This window comes from Apium graveolens, chromosome 6 (genome assembly GCF_009905375.1).
Source record: "Apium graveolens cultivar Ventura chromosome 6, ASM990537v1, whole genome shotgun sequence".
In the NCBI taxonomy this organism is placed as follows: domain Eukaryota; kingdom Viridiplantae; phylum Streptophyta; class Magnoliopsida; order Apiales; family Apiaceae; genus Apium; species Apium graveolens.
Genome location: NC_133652.1, coordinates 265,452,562 through 265,466,976, shown reverse-complemented (window position 1 = coordinate 265,466,976; position 14,415 = coordinate 265,452,562). Strand labels below are relative to the sequence as shown.

General features: G+C 42.6%; 1 protein-coding gene across 1 annotated transcript; it reads right to left on the bottom strand.

Annotated features, from left to right (window-relative positions):
• Positions 1-12,253: 12,253 nt before the first annotated feature.
• LOC141665997 (uncharacterized) lies at positions 12,254-13,351 on the bottom strand. Its single transcript, XM_074471982.1, has one exon. It carries the CDS (start codon positions 13,349-13,351, stop codon positions 12,254-12,256), a length of 1,098 nt encoding a protein of 365 aa, XP_074328083.1.
• Positions 13,352-14,415: the final 1,064 nt, after the last annotated feature.

Here is a 14,415-nt window from a genome sequence, read left to right as displayed (position 1 = left end):
TCTCTTGGGTGCCATCGGGATTGAAGAAAAGAGAATAAAAGTTTAAGTGTTTAGAGAGAATTTGTGTTTGAGAGTTTGTGAGTTGGTGGAAAAGTTTGTGTATAAGTATATGTATTTATAAGTGGGGAGGTGAGAATTCTATAAGGAATAGAAGTGGGAATTAATTATGGGAATCGTGGAAATAATGGGTTTGATTTGGAGAGGAAGTTATGGGATGTGGAAGAGTAAAAATCGGGTTGGAATTGATTTTGGAGTATAAGTCCCGATTTTTCTCTTTATTCTGCAGAATTAAAAAAAAATTCGAACGGGACCCGGCGCGGCCGCACGCTTGGACAGCGCGGCCGCGCTCACTCTCTGGAAAACCGGCGCGGGCACGCTTACCTTTTGGAAAAACAGCGCGGCCGCGCGCTGGATCAGCGCGGGCACGCTTGGTCACTGGAGTTGGCCCTTAAATTTTTTCTTTTTCTGATTTTTTTTTGCATTTTTCTCCTTTCTTCTTGCTTCATCTACCTACAAATGTACAACATACTTGGGTTGCCTCCCAAGAAGCGCTTGTTTTACGTCGCTAGCTCGACGTAAAAATGCGATATCAAACGGACAATAAGACGGCACTAACCACCTCGCGGTTTTCCATGTCACCATAGTAATGCTTCAACCTCTGACCATTTACTTTGAATGCCTGGCTCAGATCATTCTCAAAAATTTCCACCGCTCTATATGGAAACACAGTTTTGACAATAAACAGCCCTGATCATCTTAACTTCAACTTTCTAGGGAAAAGAATCTTTTCTAGTTCATTCCCACGGAGACTGGCTTTGGTTGTCTAATTAATTTATGCACTTATACACCGATGATATGGTTATTATTCAATGCTAAGACAAATAACAAAATTGAGTTGACTATAACTAAGAATTAAACTAATAATTAGAACTAAAAGGATGAAATTGACTGAATAAATATGTAAGACAAACATGGGATTCTAACTTCATTAAATACTTCATTCATTAGTCTTATTATTCTCAACCTTAACATGTAATGGTGATGACACTAATCAGATAACACGAAACTGATAAACGCCAATTTTCGTTGCATGAGTACCATACTATCAGACATCCACATAAGAGATAGAAGCTAAATAGACACCAATTATATTGAGACCCTATATGTCTATAGAATTTGAAAATATAAAGGTTTAAGCACAAGTTTTCCATCTCGATTACATAGGGCAAGTAAGATGGTTAAAATTACCTACGAATCATGCATAATAATACATGAAACTATGCTAGCATGGCAAGTTCTAAATCCTTAAATTCACTTTCACTTCATTAAGAATTAACACACTATCTTATAAGTTCGCGACGCTCATAAGACGAATACGCACAACCAATACTTGGCTATCATACAATCACCACATGCTAAGGCATCGAAATAATTTAACTAAAGAAATCCATAAATAAATCCGTTAGAACCCCACGATAATGATTAGCCCATAATCAGACTCATCATCAATGTGGGTTCCAATGAAAGCATGATATAACAGATGTAGTCTTTATAAAGAATAAATAAAACCAAGTACAAAATAAGATCAAGGTTCACAAGTAAGAAAACTAGCATCCAAGTTACAACTTAAAACAAAGATTCACAAGTAAAAATAAGATCTTCTTCGTCTTCATTGAATTATGATAAACGGTCTTCTTATGGCTCTCATTGATATGTCTCAGGCTTGATATCTTATTAAAAATGACCTAAAGTTATTTATATAGCAGCTCTAATCAACAAAGAAGTCTTCTAATTTGAATTAGAATAGAATCGGAATTATGCACCCCGTCCTGGCGCGGCTGCGCGCTTGATTAGCGCGGGCGCACTGACTTTCTGCACTTCAGGCGCGGCCGCGCGCTTTATCAGCACGGGCGTGCTGGGCTTTTGCCAAAACTTGACTTCTTTCTTTTTCTTGCAGATTTGACCCGGCTTTCCACAAGCTTTTATTCCAACACCACCTTGACACCAAATTAGCACCAAAATAATACTAATTCACCTGATTACCTAGATAATGCCTGAAATGCAAAAACACTAGAAAACATATTAAAACACTTAACAACTTGAGTACAAATGCATCAATTCAAAGCTTATTAAAGCATAATAAAGTGTCATAAGTTCCACTCAACAGAGTCTAGGGTTAGACTTCTGTTGGGAGACTTGGTGGACAAGCCTCCAACTTAGATGGTGATTAGGAGTCCTCTTATGGAAGGAGATCCAGAACCTTCTATGTAGGACTTTGAATCCGTTTAGAACACATCTCTCTGCTCTTCCAGCCGTATTGGGCCTAGTCCGTGAACAACTCGTGTTCGTGGACTTGGACGACCTCCGCTTGGTTGTTTGGGTCGTCATATGCCTATTACGGAGCTTTAGACCAGACAGGTCTGTTATGAAGTTTGGACCAGACAGGTCTGTATTGGACTTTTCCGACAAGAATCCCAAGTGCAATTAATGCGACATTTATTGTGTCTTTAGGATGTATTTTCTATCCATATCATTTTCCCCCCAACTTCCGTGAATACTGCTCGAGTTTTCGTGAAAGTTATACTAGTCTAATCGCGACTTAGGGTACTTTTGGCCCTTCACGGGGACCGGCCCTTCATGGGTATCGGCCCTTCATGGGTATCGTTATTTTATCATAAAGTGTGGAGTGACCTACACATTTACAATGACTTATTAGTGCGAGTATGCACACTTATGGCCTTTGCATAGGCTATTTGGATAGTGTTTGACACTAAACGGCCCTTTTCGGGGCTAAGAAGCGAGCGTTTATCACCTCTCAACCTTCGTCAAGGTTAATTATAGGGTGAAAGCTGCTAAATAGCCCTAATTGGGGCTAATTGGCCCTAATCGGGGCTAATTTCCATGTACAAGTTACTAATTTGGCTTAAAAGAGCCTAATTTTAAGCTATAATGCACTAATTGGCCTTAATCGGGGCTAATTAAGACTAATCAGTATACATAAGACACTAATTATCCCTAATTCATACTAATTATAAGAGTGAATGAGTTAAACGTCCCTAATCTGGGCTAATTTCATCATACAAATCACTAATTATCCCTAATTTGGGTTAATTACGGTTAATATACACTAACCGGCCCTAATATGGGCTTAATTTCACTAATCGGCCCTAATTTGGGCTTAATCTTAAAATCCTGATAATTTAAAAAAAAATCAAAATTTTCTTGATTTTTTTTATTTTTTTTATTTTTTCGAAATTTTTCAAAATTTTCGAAGGGGGACATCGAGGTCAAGCAGAACCTCCTTGGGCAGGAGGCTCTGCTCGGTCTCAAGCCCCCAAATTGGGCTACTCGACCACTTTGGAGGAGAACCTCCTGGTCGGCCACATCTTGGTCAGCCAGTTCTTGGTTGGCCTGGAGGTGGTTGCCCAAGGGTTCCTGCCCCTCACTTTTTTTTTGATCTTCTCACTAAGAGTTCTAGGTTTCTACTCACCTTACTATGCTCTTGTGGTCCTTGATTGTCCATGAAATTAATTTCAAAGTTGCCTTTGAGTTCCTCAGGGTTCTGCTATGGTTGTTTCAGCGAACGTTTGGTACTCATCATGATGGGTGTTCTGTACTCATTCTTGTTGAACGCTCTGTGTTTTACTGAACTTTCCCTTTGTAGGAAGCCTTATACTTCATTGAACTAGTCCAAACTTCTCTTGTAGGATGTTATGCACCTCAACCAACTCGTTCTCGTAGACGTTCTAGTCTTCACAAAACTTGGTTCTGCTGAGAATTATCGTTTTTGAGAAATTTCCCAAGGACCTCCCTAGAGGGTCTCTGGGATAACTTTTGAAGGCCTCATGGCCTTTCTACAGGAGTTTCTGATAGGATGAAAGGCCTCAATTTGTTAGCTGGTAGGCCAAGGCCACTACGGAGGTAAGTCGTGGCCGTCATGGATCTGCTATAGAGGCTCCTGGCAGGCCAAAAGGCCTCAATTTGTTGCCTAGTCGGCCGGGGCTTCCCCACACATATATTGTGGCCATAATGGCTCTGATACGGAGGCTCCTGTTAGGCCAAAAGGCCTTTATTTGTTGCCTGGTCGGCTGGAGCTTCCCCGCATAGAAGTTGTGGCCGTCATGGCTCTGAAATGGAGGTTCCTGGTAGGCCAAAAGGCCTTCATTTGTTGTCTGGTCGGCCGGAGCTTCCCTGCATGGAAGTTGTGGCCGTCATGGCTCTGAAATGGAGGAGAACGTTTTGTTCTCGTACATGTGAGTTCAGCTAAAAAACTAATCTTGTCTTAATCTCCACTAATTTTGCTAATCATGATGATTAACATAATCGTCCTTTAGTTAAGACTAATGACTTATATTTGGTTTCAACCAGGCTTTTTTCGGAAGATTGATACGATAAGCGGTGTCCTGGATCGCTTTTCTCGTTTATTATATCGTCTTTTATTGCCTTTTGATCATTTTTCCTCACCATTTCCGGTGTTCTTTCAGCGAGGTACCTGCTAGTGTGAACCAGGCTGACTTATGACCTAATCTAAGAGGTGACCTTTTTCCTATAAAAGAAGATGAGAAGTGCTCATTCTCATTCACACCTTCATTTCTCAACTTCTCAAATTCTCAAATTCTCTCAAGCTCTTAACTCTCTTCAAGTTCTCAAAAATGTCAGGTGGACAAGGCCCTGTCAAGTCCTCTTTCTCCAAAAAGGAAGCTATGCATAAAAGGGCTACTCTACGCTCACTCCAAGGTATAGCTCTTGTCTCCCCCTTCTCAATTAATCGTTGTTCGAATAGTTTGAAGAGTATGTTGGATGAAAGAGCGGATGAGTACCCTAGTACCATCCGTTTCGATACATTCCATCACCGAAGTATGCTTCGTGAGAAGGACGTCGAGTTGATTAAGTCGACTTACTCCTGGCCCGAGTGCTTGAGGGTTCGTAGAGCTAAGCCAATTGAGAGGGCATGTAACCTTTGCCACCAAAGGCTGTTTGTGTTCAAGGCGGCCCTTAACTCCGGGCTAAGGTTCCCCCTGCACCCCTTCATTCCGAGGCTTCTAGCCAAACTCAAGATCCATCCATGTCAGCTCTACCCTAACAGGTGGTCTTTCATTATTTTATTCATAGTGAGATGCCATGACTTAGGCATTCCTTTGAGTGTGACAATGTTCCGTACTATCTTCATGATGAAGGCGTCTCATATGACTCGGCCTGGTTGGGTAGTGATTCAACACCGATCCCACGTTCCCCAAATGGTGAACACCAGTTCCCACAATGACTCAAACCACAATTGGAACAGGAAGTTTGTGGTCGTTGAGTGGAAGGATGGAGACTGGGGGGTATACTTCAGACGTGACTTCAGTAGCCCAGTTGATAGTTCCCACTTCATTCTCAACCTTTCTGATGCAGAGCTTCATGCCCGAGATCTTCTTATTGACGATGACGGGAGGACCCCTTATTGGGAGTCCGTGACGGAAGTCTGAAGGGTTTTTAGCACATAAACGCAGCGAAAACATAAATTTAAATCTTAAAAAACTGAAACCCTCCGCAGGATCCATGTGAAAAATAATATTTAATTCGTAGTTCAGTATGTTTACCTTAAGAACCTTTACGTTAATGGAAAGATGGAGGACTTTAATGGCGATCCAAAAACGATGAACGGAGATCCTTAGCAGCTGCTCCTCAAGTGTGAATCACTCCACCGGTATCCACCAAGAAAACGATGTAATGGAGAAGGAGGAGGTGGAGAGAATTAGGGTTTTGTAAAATTTTTAGGTTGAGACAAAAATAGGGTCTATAATAGTATATTTATAGGCAAAATTTTCAGCTGAAAATTTTCCCATAAAATATTATTATTATTAACCCTTTATTATTCTCATTAATAATTAAAACACCTTTTAATTATTAATCCTTTTTCTAAACACTTTAGAAATAATTCTCTCTCTTGATTTAATTTCCAAAAATTAAATTCTTAATTAATAATATTAAGAACCTTTTCTTAATTAATTTATAATCAATTTAATCTCATTTAATCAATTATTAAATTTGCCAATTAATTATTTATTTCATAAATAAATAATTATCAGTCATTATTAATTAATTTCTCCACCATTAAATCATTCTCTTTTATGGTGTGACCTTGTAGGTTCAATATTAAGCCGGTAGTAGAAATAAATAATAATAAAACTATTTTATCATTATTTATATAAATTCTCTAATTCATTAAATATGATTAATTAATTAATCATATTTATTCTACATCGTGAGGGATACTTCTCAGCATATCGCGACTATCCGGATAATACGAATTCACTGCTTAGAATACCAAAAACCTATTCAGTGAGTAGTTACCGTATAATTAATTCCTTCTATCCTGTAATGTCACGATTAAATACAAGGCATGGAACTTGTTTCAAGCCTATCTTATTTAATCATTTGCTTTCCCATTCACTATGCTTAGTTCTATTTAATGTAAATTAGAAATTCCTTTAAATTTCATTCACTCTGGCCAGAGATTCCTGAGCTAACATAACTGGATCAGCATTGAACATTCTCTTCCTATACTGGAAGGGGTAGATCCTTTATTGATCATACACTATCTTCGTGTACAAATTCCTTTACCCAGTAGAGCCCTTATAATTGTCCTTTGAGACTAAGAACTAAACCAAAGTATAATTCAGTGTACACAAGATGACTATGATGACCTCAAGTCTAAGGATACTTGTACAACTATCACTATGTGAACAATTGCTGATACGTGTGTGAACTACATCAGTTGTTCAGTTGTGTGAGTCATGTTCAGTGAACTTATTCTATAATAAGCACCTACATACTATCTATAGTGTCACCACACAAATGTCTATGAGAACAGACATCCTTCATAATGAAGCAAGCATAGTATGTATCGATCTTTGCGGATTATTAATTACCAGTTAGTAATCCTACGATCAGGAACTATTTAAGTTTAGAGTTATCATCTTTTAGGTCTCATTATTATGATCTCATCACAATCCATAAAAAGTTTTACTCTAAACTGTGGTATATCTTATTTAAACATTTAAATAGATAGAGCCCGCAATAAAAACAAAACAAGTCTTTTATTAATATCAATGAAATCAAAACAGATTACATAAAAGTTATTCTTAAATCCACATACATGATTGGACTTAGGACATATCTCTTTCAAAGTCAAGCTTGTCGAGGTTGGCCTTAGCTACCTCTCTATAAAGGGTATTTATCCTTGTTTTCCCTTACTTTGTACAAGTTTATTCTTACACATGCTTTTCTTCTTCTTATTTCAGCTATTAAGGCTCTTAACGCCAAAGCCAAGCCGAGCGATGTTGTTACGGGCAGGATGGCCAGAGATCCCATCAAGAAGGCCAACCATATTCCTAAGGTCCCTGCCTTCCTCGAGGCGTCAGGATCTGGCCTTAAGAGGACCAAGGATTTTGACGGGAGTGCCAGGAACCCTTTCGAGCCCGGATGGGGTATTTCTTCCAACGACTCCGTTTTTGGAAACCCGGCTCTTGCTCTCGAGTGGTCGAAGAACTGCATTACTCCTCCCGACCTTTTATTCGTCTCCTCTGGTGAGAAACTCATCGAGGCTGAGATGCTGGGAGCTCATGCCCTCTATCAGGTATGTTTCTACATGTGTAAATTTTCTCTTAAGTTCTCTTTTTCTTAGAACTTGGAAAATATTATAGAAATCACTCCTTGGGTGCTCGGCCCTTTATACTCAAACTCATATTTTCTTTGTCAGGCCAATGCTTATTTCACGGCATCCTCTACTCAAGCTATCAAAATGAGAAGCGACTACAATGTATTGCAGACTTCCATGAAGAAAATGACTATCTCCTCGGGGGAGTGGGAGTCTAGGGCTTATGAGGTGGAGGGCAAGCTCGCCATCGTGGAGAAGAAATATGCTAGCTCAGAGGAGAAGAGGAAGAAGGAATGGAAGGACCTCGAGGCTGCTTATCACAGATCCACTAGGTTCACCATAATGATGGATGAGCACGATGACGAGATGCACCCCGTTAACCTGGAAATAGGTTGGAATAGGGGGGGGTCAAAGACGCTCAAGGCATATGGACGGATGTGGTTGATCCAAGCCTTCTATCTTGCCCCTGAAAGCTGCCTGTTATGGACCTATCTGAGCATCCTTCCGAATCTGTGTCGTCGACTCCTCGCATGAGGCCTCAGTCGAGCTCCAGTCACTCGGGTTCCGGTTCCAGCTCTAAGGGCAAAGCCCCTTCGGGTAGCCCCAAGTCCGGGGCATCCCTTCGAGGGAAGATGAGGGAGCCGATTCCAGGGAGCAGTGGTTCTTCTTCTAAGGAAGGCTCGGATGGCGAGGGGGAGGACTCATCTGATGAGTGAATGATGTGGCCTTGCATGGTCTAGATTGCCGTATGTGGCTTTTATTTTCAGAACTTATTAATTTGAACCTTATTGGTCTGTAACCTATTGGTCCTTCGGGACTTTAACTTATGATCCTTCGGGATCTTTTATCTATGCACTACGTTTAATTTCATTTCATACTTGTCTTTTATTTTTGGCATTTGGTCCTTCGGGACTTGCATTCTTTAGATGCTCGTACATAAATAAATTGGTAGACAAGATGATAGAAATAAACTTGCATAAATAGATAATATCTCTAAGAAATGGGTTTAACCCTTACATAAGATGGTTTCGTCAACCTTATTTATAAAACTAATATTAAGTACTAGGAACATGCAGTGAATGTCCTAAATATAATAAACCTTCAGGTTCGAAGCATGCCAAGTGTGAGGCACTTTATCACCATTCAGGGTCTCTAACTTGTAGGATCCCCGTCCCAGTGTCTTCCTGACCTTATAAGGTCCTTCCCAGTTGGGGGCTAGATTTCCTCTCTCCCCTACTCCTGATGCCTCAATCTTCCTTAGAATCAAATCTCCCTATTGAAAGAACCTTTCTTTAACCCGTCTATTGTAATAGAGGGAAGCTCTCCGTTGATGCTCTGCATTGCGGGCATTGGCTTCATCCCTGACCTCGTCAATGAGATCAAGAGTGAGCCTCATGCCTTCTTTGTTTGTCTATGGCTCGTAAGCTTCGATCCTAGGGGATTCATGAATGATTTCAAGGGGCACCACTGCCTCGGCTTCGTAAGCCAGCATGAATGGGGTCGCTTCAGTTGTCACTTTGCCGGTGGTTCGATATGCCCATAGTATAGGCAGCAGCTCATCAACCCAAATGTTTCTCAAGCAGTCAACCCTTTTCTTAAGTCCATCAAGGATGATTCTGTTAGCAACTTCCGCTTGCCCATTTGCCTGAGGATGTGCAACGGAGGTGAATCGAAGTTCTATATTGTTATCATCGCAGTACTCTCTGAACTCTGCATTATCAAATTATTTCCCATTATCCGTGACAAGGATGCCTGGGACTCCATATCGACATATCACATTCTCCCATAAGAATTGGGTAATTTACTTGGTGGTTATCTTGGCTAGTGCCTTAGCCTCAATCCACTTTGTAAAGTAGTCTATGGCTACCACAATGAACTTCCTCTGTCCCGATGCCATAGGAAATGGTCCAAGTAAGTCCATCCCCCATATTGCAAAGAGGGATGAGTGTGCTGATTGACGTAAGCCTCTATGGGGGTTGTCGTACTATCAGAGCATGCCTCTGCCATCTGTCGCATCTCTTCACATAAGCTTTTGCATCGGTTAGCATAATTGGCCAGTAGAACCCCAACCGATTTATCTTGTGAGCGAGGGCCCTTCCCCCCAAGTGTTGTCCACAAATCCCTTCATGGGCTTCTTTAAGTGCCTCCTCTACTTCAAGAGGTCTTAAGCACTTAAAGTACGGAATAACAAAGGACCTTTTGTAAAGAAGGCCTTCAATCAACGAGTATCTTAACGTTTTAACCGACAGCTTACGTGCCTCCTGGGCATCGTCGGGAGCCACCCAGTTTCTAAGTGGGTCTTGATCGGGTTTATCCAACAGCTTGCCACACCAACCGGTGCTATCAGATTTATGACATGAATAGTAGGGGTCTTCAAGATCTGGAAGTAAATACTTCTCGGATAGTTCTCGATTTCAGACGAGGCGAACTGAGACAAGGCATCCGCCGTAGTGTTCTCCTCTCTCGGAACATGTTCTGCGTACTATTCTTCGAAATGAGTCAGTATTCCCTTTACGACTCTCAGGTACTTGACCATAGTATCATCCCTGGCCTCAAACTTCCCATTAACTTGAGCAACTATAAGTCTTGAGTCTCCGCAGACCTTCAGGTTTTTGGCCCTCACTGCTCTAGCCAAGCCTAAGCCAGCTATCAATGCTTCATATTCTGCTTCGTTGTTCGTAGTCGGGAAGTCCAACTTCAAAGCATATTCAATCATAAACCCATCAGGGCTTTGCAAGACTAGGCCTGCACCACTAGATTTTGTTTTGGACGCTTCGTCGAAATGGAGAACCCAATACTCTTTTAAGGTTATTTCTTCATCCTTCTCATTCTCTCCTCCTTCTGGGGTTACTATCTCTTGTCCTCCGACTTCTTGGTCGTTAATGGTGCATTCGACCACGAAGTCTGCTAAGGCCTGAGCCTTGATGGCCGTTCAAGGCTTGTATTTGATATCAAATTCTCCTAACTCAATCTCCCACTTGATGAGCCTTCCACTGGCCTTCGGGCTATGAAGAATGTTCCTTCAAGGTTGGTCCGTCAAGACTTCGATCTTGTGAGACTGGAAGTATGGTCTCAACTTCCTCGAGGCTGTGATGAGAGCTAGTACAAACTTTTCCGTGGTGGAGTAATTCAATTCTGCTCCATGGAGCACCTTGCTTGCATAGTATACAGGCTTCTGGAGCTTCTGCTCTTCCTTCACGAGGACTGCACTCACGGCTTGTTCAGATACCGCGAGGTACAAATAAAGAGTGTCATCCGGACTTGGTTTAGCCAACAACGGGGCTTCAGTAATATACTTCTTTAGCTGTTTAAAGGCCTCTTGGCTCTCAGTTGTCCATTCAAAGTCCTTCACCTTCTTAAGGGTTTTGAAAAAGGGTAGGCATTTGTCTCCTGACTTGGAGATGAACCTCCCTAGAGCTGCGATTCTTCCCATCAGCTTCTGAATGTCCTTGATGGAGCGTGGTGGCTCCATGTCTAGGATGGATTTGATCTTGTCGGGGTTGGCCTCTATTCCCCTCTTAGAGACCATATGACCCAAAAAATTTCCAGACCCAAGGCCAAAAGCACACTTGGCTGGGTTTAACATCATCTTGTGGTGCCTCAGCACTTCAAATGCCTCTCTGAGGTGACTAATATGATCGGCCTTGCTTAGGCTTTTGACTAACATGTCATGAATATAGACCTCCATGGTCTTCCCAATTAGATGGGCAAATATCTTGTTTACCGGTCTTTGGTAAGTAGCTCCTGCATTCTTAAGTCCAAAAGCCATAACAAGATAATATAATACACCAAAGTTAGTTATGAAAATACCTTAGGGGTGTCATCCTTATGCATTCTAATCTGATTATAACCACTGAAGCCATACATGAAGCTTAGCGTCTCGTGTCCAGCAGTGGCATCGATCAGGGTATCAATCCTTGGTAGGGGGTAACAGTCCTTGGGATAAGCATCATTCAAGTCAGTGAAGTCAATGAACATCCTCCACTTTCCATTGGCCTTCTTAACCATTACGGGGTTGGCCAACCATTCAGGAAATTGCACTTCCTCAATAAATCCAGCTTCTAAATGCTTTTCGACCTCCTTCTTAATGGCTTCCAGCCTATCAGGGGCATAAGTTCTCTTCTTTTGCTTTACAGCCTTCCGAGTTGGATAAACGTTCAACCTATGAGTTATAAGGTTTGGGTCAATCGCAGGCAAATCAGCTGTTGTCCAAGCAAATACATCATTGTTTTCTTGGAGGAAAGTTATCATTCGGCTCTTCAAGGGCTTGTCCAGAGATGCCCCAATGTACGTGACCTTCCCCGGGTCTAAGGGGTCTAAAGGAATTAGGACCAAGTCCTCGGCTGGCTTCCTTCGCAGTTCATCATTTTCTCGGACATCCATGTCTTCTATAGGGAGGACCTGCCCCCATGTTTTATCGGGCCTAAGTGCTGCAACATAGGAACTACGGGCCATCTTCTGATCTCCCCTTGCTTCTCCAATACCATTTCTAGTTGGGAACTTCCGTACCATGTGGTAGGTTGAGGGCACAGCCTTAAAAGCATGGATCCCTATTCTACCCATGATAGCATTGTAAGTAGAGGCTTCCTTGACAACCTGAAAGTTCAACATCTATGTGGCCTCCCTGGGCTCTTCCCCGATAGTTATGGGAAGTTGTATTGCTCCTTCGACTTTGCATTCCACATGGTTAAACCTGTAGATGGGTGCGTCAGATGGAGTTAGCTGAGAATCATTGTAGCCCATCCTTATGAATGTGGCATGGAACCGAATGTCCACGGAAGCTCCATTGTCCACTAGGACCCTCATAACAGGACAATTTACAATTATCGGAGTGATAACCAGAGGATCATCCTGAGGAAATTTCAAACCTTCAAGGTCTGGGTCACCAAATTCAAGCGTCATCTCTGACTTAGAACGCTTAGATGGTTCTCCAACTATGCTCATTACTTCTCTTGCATAAGCTTTTCGGGAGTTCCTTGTAGTACCAGTTGTTGTAGGTCCTGAGATCATATTGATTACTGGCCCTCGGGGCTGTGGGTTACGATCTCTGTCGTTACCCCTTCGATCGTCATCTCTTCGATCATTATCTCTCTTTTGGCCTCCGGCCTCTTCACCCTTGGTGAAACGTCCGAACTTTCCCCTTCGGATCAGATACTCAATCTCGTCCTTGAGTTTCCTACAATCACCAGTGTTATGACCAACATCTTTGTGAAATCTGCAGTATCGACTCTTGTCTCTTTTTTCGGGATCTCCCCTTAGTGGCTTCAGCCATTTGAAGTCTTTGTCCTTTTCAATTTCCATAAGGATTTGGCTCCTTATAGCATTCAACCTTGCATATTCAGCAAACCTTGGTTGTTGATTCTTCTTAGAAGAGGAGGAGTCAGAGTTTTTGCCAATTCGTGGATACTTGTCCTTAGCATCGTACTCCTGATATGTCTTCTGCTTTTTGTTCCCAGTAGGTTCATTATTCACAGCTATCTTCTTCATACTCTCCTCTACCTTAATATATTTCCCGGCTCTATCCTGGAGCTGCAGTAGGCTTTCGGGAGGGCGCTTAGCCAAAGACATCTTAAAGAACTCGTCTCTAATCCCTTGCTGCAGGGATATCATAACTACCTTATAATCAAGATCCGGGACCTTCAAAGCCTCCTCCGTAAATCGATTCAGATACTCTCTCAGGGACTCCTTTGCTCCTTGGACTGTACCCATGAGAGATGCTGAGCTCTTCTCGTGCACTCTGCCACTTATGAACTGCTTAATGAAAGCTTGACTCAAGTCCTTAAAGGATCCAATAGAGTTTGGGGGCAGACGGCTGTACCACCTTTGAGCCATGCCCGATAGGGTTTGAGGGAAGGCCCGACACTTAATAGCGTCGTTCACGGGCTATAACAACAGGGCGTTAGAGAATGTCCTAACATGATTAGCGGGGTCGCTAGTACCATCGTATGTTTTGATGGTGGGTATCTTGAACTTTCTTGAGATGCGAGCATTCATTATCTCATCAGTGAATGGTGGGTTTGGATCATCAGGATCTCCTAGGGGCATAAGATCACTTGGATCAACCCTTGGGGCAACTGCCCTTCTTGGTATTGGACCATCCAGGTCTATGATTGGAGGAGGATTTCTCCGCCTTGGAGCGAGTGGGGGTCTTGGGGCCAGATGTGTCTCCAGGTCTCGCTTCAGCCTTTGGATCTCTTCTTCATGAGCCCTGATCCTCTCTTGAACATCTTGGGGATTCATCCCTTGAGTGCTCCTGGAGCGTTGTTCGGTGTCATCCATCGGCTCCTTGCCAACACGCCTCCTTCTTGGAGCAACATCGCCATCCAATGACTCTGAGTCTCTCTCAGTATAAGGCCCAGAGAATTCTTGATCCTCCGGAATAGGAGCCAAGCCACGTATATATTAGGGCATCCGCCCTTGTGCTTCACTCCTACCAGAGTGTCCACTCCCTCCAACTTCGGGGTATAGAGGCATCCCGTAAGGGGGGTTAGTAGTCACAATTGTCGAGTACTCATACCAAAGTGGTTGAAAGTTCACAAGTGCATGCAGCTGCTAAAGTTGGGGATTCGTCCCTTGAGGAGCCGGGGGATTCGTCCCTTGTGGCTGAGCCTCAATTGCCCCTACTAGGGTTCCTTCTTGGGTGGAGGCATAAGTTTAGTGCGGTGGTATGTCCACCACTGATGTGATTGTTCGTGATGGGACAGGAGTGTCTGTCCCACTAGTGTTTCTGCTCCGTGTGTTCACCATGGTTGTTGTAAGTTTCCAACAAACGG